Source organism: Mauremys reevesii, linkage group 3 (assembly GCF_016161935.1).
Source record: "Mauremys reevesii isolate NIE-2019 linkage group 3, ASM1616193v1, whole genome shotgun sequence".
Lineage (NCBI taxonomy): Eukaryota > Metazoa > Chordata > Testudines > Geoemydidae > Mauremys > Mauremys reevesii.
In genome coordinates, this window is record NC_052625.1 from 71678368 (window position 1) to 71695076 (window position 16709).

At 41.9% G+C, this 16709-nt stretch overlaps 1 protein-coding gene across 2 annotated transcripts; it reads right to left on the reverse strand.

The window, feature by feature from the left end:
* Positions 1 to 3763: 3763 nt before the first annotated feature.
* Positions 3764 to 12021, reverse strand: LOC120402217 (cytochrome c oxidase assembly protein COX20, mitochondrial). 2 transcript variants are annotated; one of them, XM_039532675.1, is made up of 4 exons: positions 11782 to 12021; positions 5801 to 5915; positions 5602 to 5665; positions 3764 to 4896 (listed from the first exon to the last, which is right to left on the reverse strand). In XM_039532675.1, exons 1-4 carry the CDS (start codon positions 11812 to 11814, stop codon positions 4755 to 4757), a joined length of 354 nt encoding a protein of 117 aa, XP_039388609.1. In that variant the 5' UTR covers positions 11815 to 12021; the 3' UTR covers positions 3764 to 4754. The 2 variants fall into 2 exon arrangements, with proteins under 2 accessions (XP_039388609.1, XP_039388610.1); XM_039532676.1 differs by lacking the exon at positions 11782 to 12021 and adding an exon at positions 8750 to 9100.
* Positions 12022 to 16709: the final 4688 nt, after the last annotated feature.

Consider the following 16709-nt stretch of genomic DNA (forward strand, 5'->3'; position numbering starts at 1 on the left):
CAGTCATACAAGAAGTCTGTGACAGAGCCAGGAATTAAACTAAGATCTCTGGCATCTTAAGGCATTTGACTAACAGTAAGACCAGCCTTTCTATACTGATCTACATGGAGATGATCTTCACTTGTATATCCCTGCTGCTTCAGGGAGCCATAAATATACTCTAATTAAGACAGATTGACCTGTGAGCAGCCTCCTCTAAAAGAATCCTGCTACTTGTGGGTAATGGGGAGAGAGAGGCAGCAGGCTACTAGTCACATCTGCTGAAGATTCCTACTGTAGCAGGATTTGGTGAGGACATATGCCAGTTCTTGTTCATCTTGGAGATGTTTTAGATTTGCTTTAAATGTGGGGGAGGTTTTCATTATAGGAATTCATGGATATAAAAATAAAATTGTCAATCGTTGTTGAGGAACAGTAGGGAAGAGAACCCTACCTAGTTAAATAGTTGGTTTTTTTCCTTTTGGATTTTAAAGTTGAGGATCACTCAGAACTCCTAATGTTAATTTAAAAAAATGAGTTAATCGGAGAACAGGAAAACAAATGTTTTCAAAGGTATCAAGGTATGTTATTTTATTGGAGGATCAGAGAGAAGTAGTAAAGTTAAATATGGAGAATGTTCTGCACTGAAGTAAAACTTGTTTATTTAGGGTAACAATCATAATCAGAGAGAACTGTGTGAGAAACATGGTATTTGGACTAAATTACCCCATCCTTTGTCTGGTTATCAAAACTCAACTGCAGTAGCCCTGACAGATTATGACCATCAAGGAAGGAGGTATTTTTAGTGATGCTGCAATGGAATACACTTTGTGGCACTACACAGTAAAAGAGCCACATCAAACAAGTTTCCTGCCCTGAAAGGTTTACAGGCTAAAGCTCAACCAGTTCAGGCTCACACAGAAGGATACAATGTCATAATTGCATGATGGGAAGCTTATAACTGGAATGTATAAAGGAACAGGTTGAAGCAATTCATAGAAATTATCAGGAAAGCATTAGATTAAAAACTCCCTAAGGCTCATGTTCACAACTGTATTTTTGTACCCCGTTTTTGTCACTCATCTGACATGCTTACAACAAACTGATCTGAGGTCTACATAACAGCTTTGTCACAACACGGTCATGTTTTATCTGAACTTGTGCATCCATGCCTATCATGCTGCCAGTGTTTGTATCTGTGTTCTGGAAAAATCCAGGCAGCTATCCTGTATTGACTCAGTGGGAGTTGGTTCCCGTAGGACATGCACATGGGTCAATGCTCTCTGTACAGTAAGTAAAATGTTCCAGAGGGCTGTATTTTGAAAAAATAAAGTTAATGAATTGCATGATGAAAAATAGTTCCTATTAGGATATAATAGGGAACTTATAAAGAACTCAAGTATTTTGGCAAAGGTTCCATAGCCTCCAGCCTCTCTCTTCCTGTCCCTCAGCCCAGTGGCCCTTTCAGCACCAGTCACTTTCAGTTTACTTTCTGTTGTTGACACAAACAGCTGCAGCAGGCACTTTGAGATACAGATGATGTCAGAGTGCTTTCTACAGTTTTTACTCTGAATATTCTTCCCCCCTCTTCTGACTGTTCCAAACCATCCCCCTTTTCACTGCAGCTTAACTCTTAATGCTCCTTTCCTTTTTTCCTTCCCTCTTCCTGTTTTCACTTACTGCCCTCTTCCTTTTGTGACTTCATTTAGCTAACTCCCTCCCAGCAAAACCCCACTTGGGGGGGGTGGGGGGGAAGCACTTATACAAGCAGATTGAACAATGATTTATTATATCCAGTCCCCCCACCCTTTGTCTCATCTAGGTTGTAAATGCTACAAGGCAACCAGCAGTGTTCTTAAGCAATTCAAATAAATAATCCATCATAAAAACTAAGGTGTCAATCCTACCAAGATTTGTGCATCTGAGTTGCCATACGGGGTTCAATGGGATGACTCAGGTGAATACATTTAGATCATTGAACAGTTTGCAGTTTTGTTTTTACAACAGCTAATAATAAAATCATGGCTGTAGGGCCATGGGACAGCTGCTGAAAAGCTACTTGGCAAATGGGGGCGGGGGAGGAAAGGAGTTTAAAACTGACACCACTGCTGAAAGGGCAGCAGGGAATAACACCACCTTCCTCCCAAAATTGGAATATAAATACATACGAAAAAATAGTGACGCTATTGATGTTTTCAACTGTTTCTCTATTTTCTGTTAATCCTCTAGAACATTTTCAGTTTAGTGGAGGAAAATTTTACAAAATCCTAATTCCACAAAAGTCAGTTATTTTAAAACAAGTATAAAAAGGAACTAAATACAGTACTAACAGCAGCAATATGTAACTTTAGTATGAATGTTTACCAATTACCCAATGCAAGTTGTCCCCCCCCCAAAAGATACAATTCTGCACTACACAGTCACATGAGCAGACACTCCAGTCTTGTATAAATACTCTTTACCCCTATATTGTAGCATAGGCGTCTAATGTCCCTAAACTGACATAGCATAAGATAGGACAATGTCAATCTAAATTTGAAGTTTCCTTCATTTGAATCTTAACTTACTTGCTTTTACTATTGAAGTTTTTGCTAGTTTCCCCTGCCAGATGGGACAGTCTGTTCACTCCTGATCGCCCATATGTTCATGTTACCATCCAAAACTGGTAGGGAAGGAGTTATTAAACCTTTTTTTGCAAAGAAAGGTGTAAATTGTAATCTGTGATTTTGTTTTCCTTTTCTTAACTCATTTATGACTTTTCAGCCAGCAAGCATGCTCAACCCTTAATTAAGCTGTAATTCAATCACAACTCTTATTCTATCAGATGAGAAAGAACTCAGCCATGTATTAAAATAGGAGTTTGCTAAGCATTGTTCACTACTGTCAATTCCCCAGTGTCATGCCATATATGGCAATTGGGTTGGACAGAAAACTAGGGAAAAAAAACTAGCAGGGAAATACTTTCCTTTCTGATCTGGGATTAGTTTTGTATGGCTGCTGACCTAGGAGTTTGTACAGATTCTCTGGTCAATGGTAGATTTAAGGAAGGAAGCAGGCAAAGTACTTCATAAGGTTACTTGAGTCCAGCAGAGATTATTTTGTACTTTATACAAAATCTCAAACTGAAAAGCTCTCTTCCTGAATAAAATGCACTTTACTGTTATTTTTCCCATACAAGATCGGAACAAGAGAATTCAGCCGCACAAGGAGGAAATAAAGAGAAGAGAAGGATAGAAAGGAACTCTGTTGGGAGACTACACTATGTGTACTTAAAATTAAGAATTATTAAGTAAGCCACGGTAAACTTGTCAATGCTCTCACATGTAATAATTTTAAAGAAAAAAGTTCTTTGGCACAGACAAGTGTTTTCTGAATTAGAATGCATTAAACAAAATGATGCACTGGTTAAAATTCAGAAAGCTTGTGTGTAAAACTTCCCTCAGGATCAAGCAATATATAAAATTATAGCCCTGAGGTGCAAATAAATCCAAACCCCTTTCAATCTACAGGGTAATAAGAAAAAAATGTATTATTTTACTCACTAAAAAGGATGAACTACTTTGGACCAAAAGCAGTCTATTGGGTAATGCACTTTAAAAAGAACAATACAGGGCTTGATTCTATGAGGTACTAAGCACCCTCATCGCTGACATTAATTGCACAATGTAGATAAGCACAGTGTACAAACAAATGGAAACCCTGAATCAGAGCTAAGTTTCAACAATATACTACTGCTAAACAATACAATATCATCTCCGGAGTTTGCAATACAGAACAATTCATAGTGGTTTTTTTTAAATAAATTTATTTAAATTTTTATGACAAATACAGAAATGATAAATTTAGGGTACAGTTTCAAAACACCAATTTAACAAAATATTATGCACATTTCAAAATAAAATATCGACCCAACAGTGGTTTATGTAACTAATCAAGGCAACCAGGTACTGCTCTACCCAATTATTAAACTGTAAATAGTACAGGCTACTGCAAAGAAGTGCTCTAATTGGAAGACTGGAACTTATGAGATAAAGTATCCCAAACATAAGGTACAAAAGAATAGCAAATAGCCCTCTTGAAGATTTATTAGTAAATTTCATTTTTAGTTTCACATAGTAAAGAACATCCCATCTTTATCCTCAATTTAAGTGTCTATTAACTTTAACTAGCCAACATCACTAGTAGAAGTTGCCCATTATACTGTGTTTCACAGAGATAAGAGGGATCTTTACATTATTCATTTTGTTTCAGTCAACCAGATGAATATTCCTTTTATTATAATAATTAGTAGGAATAATTTTTCACATTAAACAGCATAGAGATATAAATTGCATTTAATTTTAAATAATTATTTATAAACGTCTTGTTTAGATATGGGAAAATTATAGCCTGAATTAATTTTTTCTTTTATTGTAAAATAATGCCAAAACCTCTAGCCATTTTAGAAGAGCTACACACCATTGTTCTAAACAAGTCTGAAACATTGTTATTAATCCTCAATTAAATTTATCATTTTCAAACACAACGGGCCAGAAACTGGAAGGCCATCCCTGATTTGCATATAAATATACACAACTTTTAAATCTATACACAACCCTAACATTTGTTAGGGTCTTCTTTAACAGACTGAGTAGTTTGTTTGAGTCCAGTAGGAAAAAAATTGTGTGGGTTATCAGTTTTGTTCTCATCCCACACTTACAGGCAGAGTGTGCCTTGGCACTTCCATTTTAATACCCCACAGGTTGTATTTGACCATTGGGTTGCTCTGTGATAAGCTAAGATTTGCTTTCTAGATTGCTGTTTTGTTTTCTTTCAGGATCAAAATCACTACTTTCATATAAGATCTTGTTTCTCATCCCTTCTTGAATAATTCTTTGCTGGATCCTTAGTTTTGCATGATTGTATCTGCAATATATCCTTAAGGAAGAAAAAACACAGTACACGTTACAACTATTCAAAATGAACTGTAAATTCTACACATCATAACTGGACATTTTACAAGCATTTATGTAAATATTAGCACAGCTGCTAATTCTCTAAGGCATGGTTCTACAGCCACTTTGCACAAGGAATTCCCGTGTGCAAGCAGCTACAGAACTGGTTCCTAAACATAGAATTATTTTTTACTTTTAAAGATCTGAATTTGGTCCCAATCCTGCAAATACTTACACACCTGCATAGTTTTAAACATGTGAACAGTCCTCATTGATTTTAATGGGACTACTTATGTACCTAAAGGTAAGCACATCTTTAAATGTTCACAAGATTATGGCCTAAGCTACAATTTTAACTGAAAGACTGGACAGTGGGAGGAAACAGAGACATGAAGGAAGGAGACGACAAGAGGACTGCATGGTCTCTTAGGAGACTAAGCCACATGTAGCAGAATGCTTTTTTAAATTTAATTTTTATTAAAAATATCAAGTCTAATAGCTTAAGGTTTAAGAACATCCTTGCAAAAATAAGTTTTGGGAATGGATTTAAAGGAGAGGAAGGAGGCATGGCTAAGAGTCATGAAGGGTCTTCCAAGAAAGAGTATGAAAGGTGACAGAGGACAGCACAGGAATATATGTACAAATTTGCAGCACTGGTCTGTCAAAATTCAAGAAACATCTTATATACCAGCATCCTAAGGTTGTCAAAACAAAACCTCCCATTCCAAAGTCAAAAGATCTTCTAACTCTACCTGAAAGAGAAAAAACAGATAATGAAAACAATTATCCAAACTACTTTTATTTCTCTCAACTAGCAGAACAAAACCAAGCAGAAAAATTAATCTCTCTTGCAGAGGAAATACAGGAAAACAACAAAAAATACTCACTGGTTGCTAAAAAATGTCCAAGGCCCACAGCTACAGAACCCAGTGACCCATAGAGTATTGACTCTCGTGAACAGGGAATATTTTGGACATCAAGGATTCCTAGGAGCTTAAAGGTCTAGAATTTAAAAAAAAAAAAAGTTAAATTATGACTATCTTAATTCAGATAATTTTTTAAAAAGAAATAATACATTAGAGTTGCATTCTCCATCCCTCTTTCTGATTTTCAGACAAAAAACATGGTCCCCTATAGATTAAGTCGTTAGTACAAAACAGTTAATTTGTTGTTGGTTTTATTTTAAATACTCCATAAAACTTTCATTATTTTCAGCTATATTTGTTTTTGTGCAAAATAATGCACTGTCATACAAAACATGAGATTGTGAAAATAGAGTCAACTTCATCCCAAATCTATCCTGTTAGTCCACTGACTGCTACTGAATTATGTCAAGGATGAATTTGGCCCACTGTGTAATTCAATGATATGAAGTCAACTTTGAAAATTTACCAATAATACTCATTCATTATAAGCAATCATCAGTGCCTTCTAAAACCAGATTGGGGCTAATAGAGTGATTATACATTTGCTAACTAGTTCCATCACTTCAATTTAAAATCTAGAAAAAGGATAAATTTCCATACAGAGGCTCCAGTCTCAACTCTATCACAAGGCTGACTTGGATCCCCCTTTAGTGTGTGCGCACGCAAGGGTGCATGTGTGTACACACACAGTGCGCCACGGTATCTTTCAGATTTTTAGGGTTGTCTCCATGACAACTAAAATGTGTTCAGATTGAGGAAGTATTTTTTGAGATTAAGATTTAAAATGGCTCAATTCTGAAATCTCTGCGTCCTACCTGCCCAACAGAGTCACATTACCCCACAAAATTTGAGACATAGCCCATGTCCAAGGTCTACCTAGCGCAAGAGGAAGCGTTCAGGGAAGAGAAAAGTAAAATGTTTTTAAAAACTATTATTCAAAAGTTAGACATGATCATTTCAATGAAAACAGTGATGGGGAGAAAAAACAAATGGTGAAGAATATTCTTATCCTCCAAACCCACCAAGGCTAATTTTCATCTTTAGGTGCCTAAAGACCTTTAAAAAAAATCTGCCCTTAAGTAACTTGCTAAAGGTTACATAAGATGTTTGTGGTAGAGCTGGAAACAGAATGCCAATTTCTAAGTTTCTAAATTAATTGAACCATGTCTACCCACCAGACCATACAGGCTCAAACTGCTTTATATACCTTTACGTGGCCAACTGCAAAATCAGGATAATATTTACCCACTCTATAAAGAGATTTGAGATGTACAGATTAAAAAAAATCTATGTTTTTCAGAAGCGTTATCTTGAACAGGGGTTCTCAAAATGGGGGTTGGGACCCCTCAAGGGGGTCGTGAGGTTATTACATGGGGGGTCGCAAGCTGTCAGCTTCCACCCCAAAGCCTGCTTTGCCTCCAGCATTTATAATGGTGTTAAATATATTAAAAAGCATTTTTAACGTGGGGGGGGGGGGAGAGAATCACACTCAGATGCTTGCAATGTGAAAGGGGACACCAGTACAAAAGTTTGAGAACCACTGATCTTGAAGCATTGAAATTTGATAAATTAGCTAGGAGGGCTTTGAGAACTAGTAGATTAAGCATTATATGTGTAGGCAACAGACCAGGGTTTTAACCCTGAGTTTGACACTTAATTTACTGAGCTGTTTTAAGGCATATTTTACCAGCATTCAGCTTGTAGTTATGTTGTGCTGCACATGAACATGTGACTAACTTAATTACATAGTGAACATGTGCATCTTTGTCAGGCAGGCATTGCAGGAGACAATTGTTCGGGCAGCACTACTCACAATCCTTTAACATAATAATCTGATGACCTGTCCATCCCATTTAAAATTGTAAAAAGCTATATACCTTCATTTACATTCACAAAAGAATAGTATGTCTTACAAAATTCAAAAAGAATTAGTTTTAAAAACATATGCATTTCTGTAAGAACATATTTCAACAACAGAACAACCTTTACTCTGACCAAAAATAAATAAATATAGTTCTTGTCAGTGATCATGAACACAATCCTTTTGGGGAAAAAAGTGTTATATGTAGCCTGGGGTTTCTAAGGGAATTGAGCGCCTTCTACTCTTAGATCCCTTTGAAAATCCAAGCAATAAACATTATTGAATATTGATCAGCCTCAAATGCTGGTCCATATATATATAATTTTACCCAAAACTGATAGCTATTCACTTTTATATTACATTAGTCTCCAACAGTAATTAGAAGTAACATTACCAAAAGAAAAACATTTAACAATTTACAATAGGTTATTATTTTAGATTTATAAAAGCCTCTATAGGCATCTCTAGATCCTCTGCTCTGAATATAGTTAACTGACAGTATTTCCTGCTTAATAGTATTCTTCCAAAAAATCTATTTAGATACAAAAATCAAGATGAAAAAATATGCATAAAAGGCCCCCAAAATATATGGCTCAGAGTCAAGGTTGCTATTGTTGTGATGAAATCTGCATTTCTTGCTGATAAGAATGTGTTTGTTCATTATGAAGGCACATTTGTCTTGCTTTTAAATCCTTAGATTTAGCATATGTTATGATCAATAGCTACGTTGTTACTTAGTATCTGTAGTTTTTTTAAAAGTTATTTTTTAATTTGGAATGGTACTGTTCTTGGACACTTTAGATATATCACTGACCAGGGCTTCACTCCAGCTCCAAAATATACTCTGCCGCACCCCCTCTCTTTCAAGGAGTTTTGTTTTCTTAACTGAACAGAAAAACGGTCTTAACTGTCTTCACTTTCAGGTTTCAGTTCTATCCTACTCACAGGCCTCACAACTTCCCAGTTCTAACCAGCTCTGCCCCCTCTTTTGGGCAGCAGCCTCAGGGCTGTCTCCCTGAGGATCTGGCCCTTTGCTCCAGGAGACCTACCATGGGAGTTAGCTCCACTCCATTGTGGCTTTCCTTCCTCAGGCACACCTCTCTCAATCACCCACTAGCAGCTTTTTAGGGTCAGGTGTATTCAAGCCTCTCCCTTTAATTGGGTGGACTGGACTCATCTGCTATGATCCAGGGGAGCTGGGCCTAGGTTATCCACAGGAACCAGCTACCCTGTGACAAGATAGTATAGAAGATGCTATGCTATTGTATTACTTTTGAGAGACTTAATTTAGGTTCTTATGCAATTCTTATGACTAGTATTAGAGAGCCTGTATACATATGAGATTAGAATTTGTACATAAGTGTAGAAGCCCTACCAAAATCTTTTGCAGAAAGTTTAAATATATAAATGTCATTGGCTGGGAACAGCGAACCGCAGCCACAGGGAGCTGAGGGGCTCCATGTCTGCAGATGCTCCAAGTAAACAAAACGACAACGTATTAGATATTCAATGATTCCATAGAGTTTAAAATCATCAAATTTTGGTGTAGACCCATTTATAAGCCAACCCGCGCTCTCTGATGTGTCACTTTTTTACCAAAAATATTTGGCTTATGAATGAGTATATACGGTAATCTGAAACTAGTCATAAAGCAGAGAACAGGGAGTCTCAATTTTTTCATAGTTGTGGTCCACACATTAAGTTTCAATGGACCATCTCCCCTCCCACTCTCAATTGTACTGACTGCCTCTCTTCTCAACTGTGACTGCATACACATTCCTGTGACAATTAAATCACCTGATTATGTGGAAAAGAGATATTAGGAAAGCATCTACTGTATTTTTAGCTATCTTTAGTACACTTCACCAGCTGAAAATAAGGATGAAAGCCAGCACCATATGACCTAACAACCTCTGTATTTCAGCAGGAAGTACTTCAGCAGATCACAAATTGAGAACCTTTGTCCTAGAGTAGTTATATTCAGTTAAAATTAACTGGAAGTAAAATTTAAGAGCATGTAAGAGGCTTCAATTAAAATGTAATGTATTTTAATACAAAAAATATTGGTGGTAAACAATATGCTGCATTTGTGTACACAATGGTGCCATCCATTGAAAAAGGAGACAAAAAAAAAATCACAGGAAACCTTCAAGCTTCTTCAAATTCCCATGAGTTTTTCAATGGTTGACACTGCATCAGGGCAATCACCAGGCTCTTCAGAATCTGGAAGAGCCCTAAATCACATCCCATAGAAAAACCTGTGGGGAAGTGTAGTATATGGACATCTTCATTAGTATCTCCCCTGCATGACCTATCCCTTTGATAGGTTACCACCCCCCCAAAAAGGAGGACATGGGTCTTGTCCCAAACCTGGCAGATTCCAGGGGCTCCTTGGGATGCCCTGTACCTCATCAGCATCTTGAAGGTTGGGCAGCTCCATTGGAGCCTTGGTACTAACAACTCTTATCTTACAACATATGTCCCCAGTGCATGTTCTGCAGAAAAGATAATTAATACAGCAGAGACTGTGACCTATATTAAGTATATAAAGGATCCCAGTCACCCAAAGAGCCACACCCAGATCTAGGGGAGAAGATAATCAGGTCCAAGAGAGCACATGACATTTACCAGCACATACTTATTTGCTTTTTAGTATTATTGGTTATTTTAGAATATTCACATATGAACTGTATGCATAATAGATAGGCTTAATAGATTGTATTGGTATGCATCAGGAAACAGTGATTTTACTATCAAGGGGTAGCCATGTTAGTCTGGATCTGTACAAAGCGACAGAGTCCTGTGGCACCTTATAGACTAAGGGCTAGTCTACACTTACCGCGTGTGGGCGGGTGAGTTTTCGACTTTCGTCGACTATCGATCGCTGATCTGAGCGCGATATTTCACTCCGAAGCGAAAACTCGAGTTCCTCTCGACAGCTGGAGTTAGCAGCAGAGAGTCGAGTGGAGCCGAGTTGGAGCGGGTTCGGCGGGCTGCGCGCGGTCCGGGCCGTAGTAGTAGAGTAGGTAGCATTAGTTCGAATTCTTGCTCACGCGATGATGAATTTCTAGTACTTAGTAGTTCTAGTCTTAGTAGAGGCCTAACAGACATATTGGAGCATGAGCTTTCGTGGGTAAATACCCACTTCGTCAGAGGTAAGCTTATGCACCAATACTTCTGTTAGTCTATAAGGTGCCACAGGACTCTTTGTCGCTTTTTACTGATTTCACTGTACATACAAATTAATAGAAGATTCCATGAATAATAATTGAAATGTACAGTTAAGTATGAAAAGTGCTGCTTGAACTACAGTTTGATTTCAGGATATATATGGTGTATATTTTGACATGCAATGTTGACAGTTTGTGCTTTAACAGTTACTAAGCTTTAACTTTTTGAATCTCAACATCAATTATCCTAAAATAATCATCTCGGCCAGCCCTAATTTCCTACAACTGTGAACAATGAATTAGATTAAACTTTTAAAAAAATGCTTAAAAATCCCTAGCCACATCATCAGGCAAAATTATGAAAACTCCAGTCACGGGCTCTGGAAGCCTAGTTAGGGGGCGATCGCTGCAACCAGGGAACGGCCGGCCCGGCGCGGGGCTCTGGGTACTGACTTTGTAACCTTGAGGCGGCCCCTGTCAAGGGCGGGGGATCTAAAATCAGCTTTGGCAGCCCCGCTGCGAGCGGGTGCTGGGGGAGGCGCGTCAGCTCTGCACGCTGGGGGGACCTGGCTCTAGGGCAGGGGCGGCGGGAGCGGCTTCCACCCAGGGCTGCGGCCCGGCGGCGCCTCCACGCGGGTCAGACACGGGCAGGGCGCGGCCGCCTGGCTCTGCGCTGAATCCGCAGGGATCAGTCACCCGCCGGGGCCGAGGCCCCACCCCGGGGCCGCAGGGACCCGCCCCGACAGCGGGGGAGGGGGAGGCCCCCCAGTGCAGCCACCACCCCGCGCTGAGGGGGGCGGAGACACAGCCACCAGCGGGGCGGCCAAGGGCCTCCCCCGCCGAGGCGCCGGGTCCCGGCGAGCCGAGCCCGCGAGGAGAAGGCGCCGCTCTGCTCCCCATGCCCCCGTTACCTTCTCCGAGCCGGGCTCGCCCTCCCCCGCCATGGCGCGGCTCACAGCGCCCTCCTCACGCTACCAGTGAGGCAGAGCCGGGCCGTGTGTAGAGTGCGAGAGAAAAGTGCCAGCGGCGCCGCTCTAGCCGGCCGCCCCGCCTCATCTCTATGGTGGCCGAGATGAGCGCGCCGGGCGCCATTTTAGGTATAGCGCTGAGAGATTCCAGCAAAATCCTTTGTTCACTGAAATGGGTCACGGAGCAGCGCGGGGGCGCGCGCGGCTCGCTCTTTCCCGGCTCAACCGCCGCGCGCGCGCGTTCTCGCTGAGCCTCTCACCCGTACACGCGCGTGGCGCGCGCGGGCACGGGGGCGGATGTCCCCGAGAGACGAGAGAGAGCTGGGGAGGAGGGAAGTTGGAGAATAAAATGGAAGGCGGGGATCAGCGCTTCCCTCAGGCGGGGACACAGATCTGGGGCCAATATTGGCCAGTGCTTTGTGCCTCCTCACAACAGGTGCAGCAGGCAACAGCACTTTTGGAGGCGGGGGGGGGTGACACAGGCCCCCCCCCGCCCAACTGAGACAAGCCCCCAGCCCCTCAAGGGCATGAGGAGAAAGTGATACAGCCTCTTTCCACATCTCCCTTCCAGCCTAATAGGCCCGTTGCTGGGGTATGTAATCACCAGTGACTGTACTAGACGTTATGCCAGCAAAGTTATCTAAATTACAGTTTATGTAATTATACGTTGTAACATGCTTGGCGCACTGTACAATACATAAAATGAAGCTAGGCTGTGCCCCAAGTTAACAGCCATCTCCAGCTCCTATTGCCACCAGTGCAACCTGAATTAAGAGCGTTAAGAGGCACTACAAACCAAAAAAGTAAACATGCTAAATTTGCTGGTTGAGCAATGATAAGGTGGAGGAAAAGGGAAAGTGATGCGTAACAGTATATAAATAATTGAATGATGTGAACGCTATGGAAGGAGAGGAATTATTTAGGGTTACAATGGAAAACAACTAGAAATAATGGGATATGATGAAGAGAAAATGTACGTTGAGAATCAAGAAAAACAACCTGACAGTCATGAGACGGTTCATACTGTAATTGGTCTTTTCCATCCCTCACTATTATTACATTACATACATATGAAATCAAACAGTAATATTTGGGGAAATAAACAGTGATAAACTTTTTAACGCTGTTGAATGACATAAAACAGAGTTTTTCAGTGGGACAGAATGGGAAAATTGAAGCTATTTTGCTTTAAGGGAAATAGAGGTTCTCTCTCAAACAGTGAATTGTTGCGAGGTTTCATTTTAGGACACTGCAATTGTATGGAGATTCATTTTAGGACATTTAAAAAAATAGAATCCTCTCCCTCTTGGTAATGACGAACTGTGTTGTTTCAACAAAACATTTGTAATATTGCTTATCGGTTTTAAAAAAAATCTTCCCTCACTGATTTAAATTTCCACAGTGTTTGAGAGCCCAGTCTCTTTACTAGACTAATAGTGTAGTCTACTCTTTGCTCTATTCACGAATTTGTTGTCCACAGAGCATGCTCAGAAAAAATTAATAGAATGTATATCACTAAAATGCACTGGTTAAAAGTTTCTTAAAAATCAATTCAAGACAGACAAGTATGGATTGAATTCTGATAGGTATACATTAGTTTTAAATATTTTCAAGTGATGATGATTATTATTTATAGTGCTGTAAATGTATGGCATGTTAATACAGGTAAAATATGTTAAACAGAAAACAAATGGCAAAGTCTCTGCCCTGAGATGTTTGCAATATATACTTTTATTTTAAAATGAATTCAGTTTTTAAAAATAAATTAAATTTTCATAAAGACTTTTCAAACAATGAGGACTGAAATAAGGAATGCTGGTTGGCTATCCTCAGCTGGAGGCCCCCTGCAGCATAGATCTTCCTGCCAAAATGTCCATGCATTTAGCCTCCTTAGACTTGAGGGCCAGTGCCTGTTGCCCCTGACATTCCTTTTCGTTTACTGCCGAGACCACCAGGAAGCAAGCGTGTGGATGCGAGAAGAGGTACTCGTAGCCTTGGAAGGGGCAAAGTACTTCCTATCTATGTCCCTGGCGATGGGTGGAATGGCGGCTGGAGTCTGCCACAGGGTGTAGTTAGTGTTTTGGATGGTCTTCATTAGCGGTAGCCCCACCCAGGAAGGACCTTCTGGGGCAAGGATGTCTACCATAGGATCCTCTGCCTCCACCACCTCCTCTGCCTGCAGGCTCATGTTGTGGGCAATGCGATGGAGCAGATCCTGGTGTGCCCTGTGGTCAATAGGTGGGGGCCCTGAAGCTGACGCCCCTGCTACCGCCTCATCGGGCGAGGAAGATGAGGTGGCAAGTAGTGATACAGAGTCCTCCTGGCCCTTGAGCTGCCTGGATTGCTCCTAAACTGTACCAGGCTCTGCCACCGGCTCAGCAGGGGCGGCCGCCTCATGGCCTAGTGGCAGGTCCTGAGCTGTTTTCGGCCTCACTTCTGCAGTCTGAGGGGGTGGCTTGTAGAAGGCAGCTTCAGCTCCCCGAGAGGCAGGCCTATCTCTAAGAGGCTGGAAAGGGTGGCATCCTGAGATCACAGACCTGGAGCCCCTGGACCTGATGGTAAGCCCAGGGGGTCCAAAAGGGCCATTGCATGGGGGGTTGCCACTGTGGTTGCCAGGCCGCATGCACATCCTTTCAGTGTCTGCCCAACCTGTGTCAATTGTGCCTTGAATAATACGAGTCTGCATCAGACTCTGAAGAGCTGGAGGGCGATGACCACGGTGGAGCTGAAGTCACACATGCAGGTCACCGGTGTCAAGTGGAAGAGGCAGGGGACCTGTGCCATGACAATCTTGTTGAGGATCAGTGCTGGCAATCTGGTGATGGGAACCGGAGCCATGGGTCCGGTGCCGGCGATTGGCTGCTGGGCTCCGGTGCCACTTGTCAGTGCTGGTCCTGTGAAGGTGTTGTGGACAGGTGCTGATCTGTCCATGGTGCTGGGGAGATTGATTGCCATGTCCCCAGTGCCGGGCGTGTTCCTGCTGGACTCAGTGCCAGGGAATGATGTCATGGCGACTGGGATCGGGAACGGTGCTGGGTGCGGTGCCGGTCTAGTGACCGGGAGCGCTGCATCATGGCAGGCTTGCCTCTGGATGGTACTGCTCTCAATGATACTGGAGACTTGTCCTAATTACCAGGGGCTGAACCACAGTCATCTCTATGAGATCACTTGTGGTTTCAAAGTGTCAGGGGTGGAGGGTGGCTCCAACACCTCCACCTGGCACTGCCGTGTTGGAGAGTTGCTATGTGCCAGACTCAACAGTGCCTTCTGGGGCACTGGAGTCGACAGCACTGACTCTTGGGAGCTGGGTCCTTCCTTGGGTGCAGCGAAGCATGCCTTGGCAGTCCCACAGCTCTCTGAGGAGAGTGCCCTCTCTCAGTCTTCTTATGTAACTTATGGGGCACCAGGGAAGTACAGCGGGGCCGGGCCACTGCTCCTTGTTACAGTGCTAGGCCTGAGCCTTGGCGGTTTGAAGCTGCTGGACAAAGTGTGGATTCCATGAGCAGCTGCTTCAAATGGAAATCCCGCTCCTTTTTCGTCCTAGGTTTATAAGCTCTGCAGATTTTGCAGCACTCTGTCTGATGCACCTGCCCCAGACACCTCAAGCAAGAGACATGGGGATCACTATTTGGCATGGGTTTATGGCATGCACTGCAGGACTTAAAGCCTTACGCTCGCAGCATGGCCCAGAGCCCAAGAAGGGGTGAGGGGATAGGGAAAGATCCCACTCACAAACACCTATACTAATGATAACTATAACTATACTAACTAACAACTAACAACTACTAGGTAACTATGCTCAGGGAGCACTTGAAAAGCAAGCAAGTCACAGTTCCAACGGCCGCCATGGACGGTAAGAAGGAACTGAAGGGGAGTCGGGTTGGCAGGGTCATATATTGAGTGCCAAGAAGGAGACACTCGAGGCGGCTCCCCAGCCGACCCGACGGGAGCTGCTAAGGGAAAAAGTTTCCGACAACTGTGCGTGTGGCGTACGCACACCTGATTGGAATAGACATGAACAAGCACTCAAAGAAGAATATTTTATTAAAATGAAAGCCAACATTCCAGAGCACATTTTTGCAGCATTGAGCAAATTCTATTACAAATTCTGCAGAACTGTAGAATATTCATCATTCTGCATAAAAGCTTTTACAGCCAAGTTGCCCCAGATGGTCTTGGCCTGGGAAAGAGGTCAGTGTGGTCTGACTGTGTATCGGTCCAATGGGAAGGAGTCATAAGTAATGGAGTAGGTATATGATGCATGTTGGTGGACCATAGAGTATTGCTGTCAAGGTTCCCTCCCCACTCTGAACTTTAGGGTACAGATGTGGGGACCTGCATGAAAGACACCCTAAGCTTATTTCTACCAGCTTAGGTTAAATTTTAATACTCTGCCACCACCAAATGCTTTAACAAGAAACAGGGAAGGACCACTTGGCGTTGCTCTTCCCCCAAAATATCCCCCAAGCCCTTACACCCCTTTTCCTGGGTAGGCTTGAGAAATATCCTCCCCAAGCTTCTACTCCCCTTTCCCTGGGAAGGCTTGGTAATCCCCTCACCAATTAGTCCCGGTGAACACAGATCCAAACCCTTGGATCTTAAAACAATGAAAAATCAATCGGGTTCTTAAAAGAAGAATTTTATTAAAAGAAAAGGTAAAATTAATCTCTGTAAAATCAGGATGGAAAATAACTTTACAGGGTAATCAGATTCAAAGAGCACAGAGGAACTCCCCTCTAGCCTTAGGTTCAAAGTTACAGCAAACCCTCTAGCAAAAGGAACATTTACAAGTTGAGAAAACAAAGATAAAACTAACACGCCTTGCCTGGCTGTTACTTACATGTTTGAAATATAAGAGACTTGTGCAGAAA

Coding starts and splice junctions, on each gene's coding strand:
- LOC120402217 (XM_039532675.1), bottom strand. CDS start 11,814: ATGGCGGGGGAGGGCGAGCCCGGCTCGGAGAAG. Junction 5,916..11,781: donor GCGAGCCCGGCTCGGAGAAG/GTAACGGGGGCA, acceptor TTTAAATTCTAG/ACCTTTAAGCTCCTAGGAAT. Junction 4,897..5,601: donor TTGACAACCTTAGGATGCTG/GTATATAAGATG, acceptor TTCTTCCTTAAG/GATATATTGCAGATACAATC.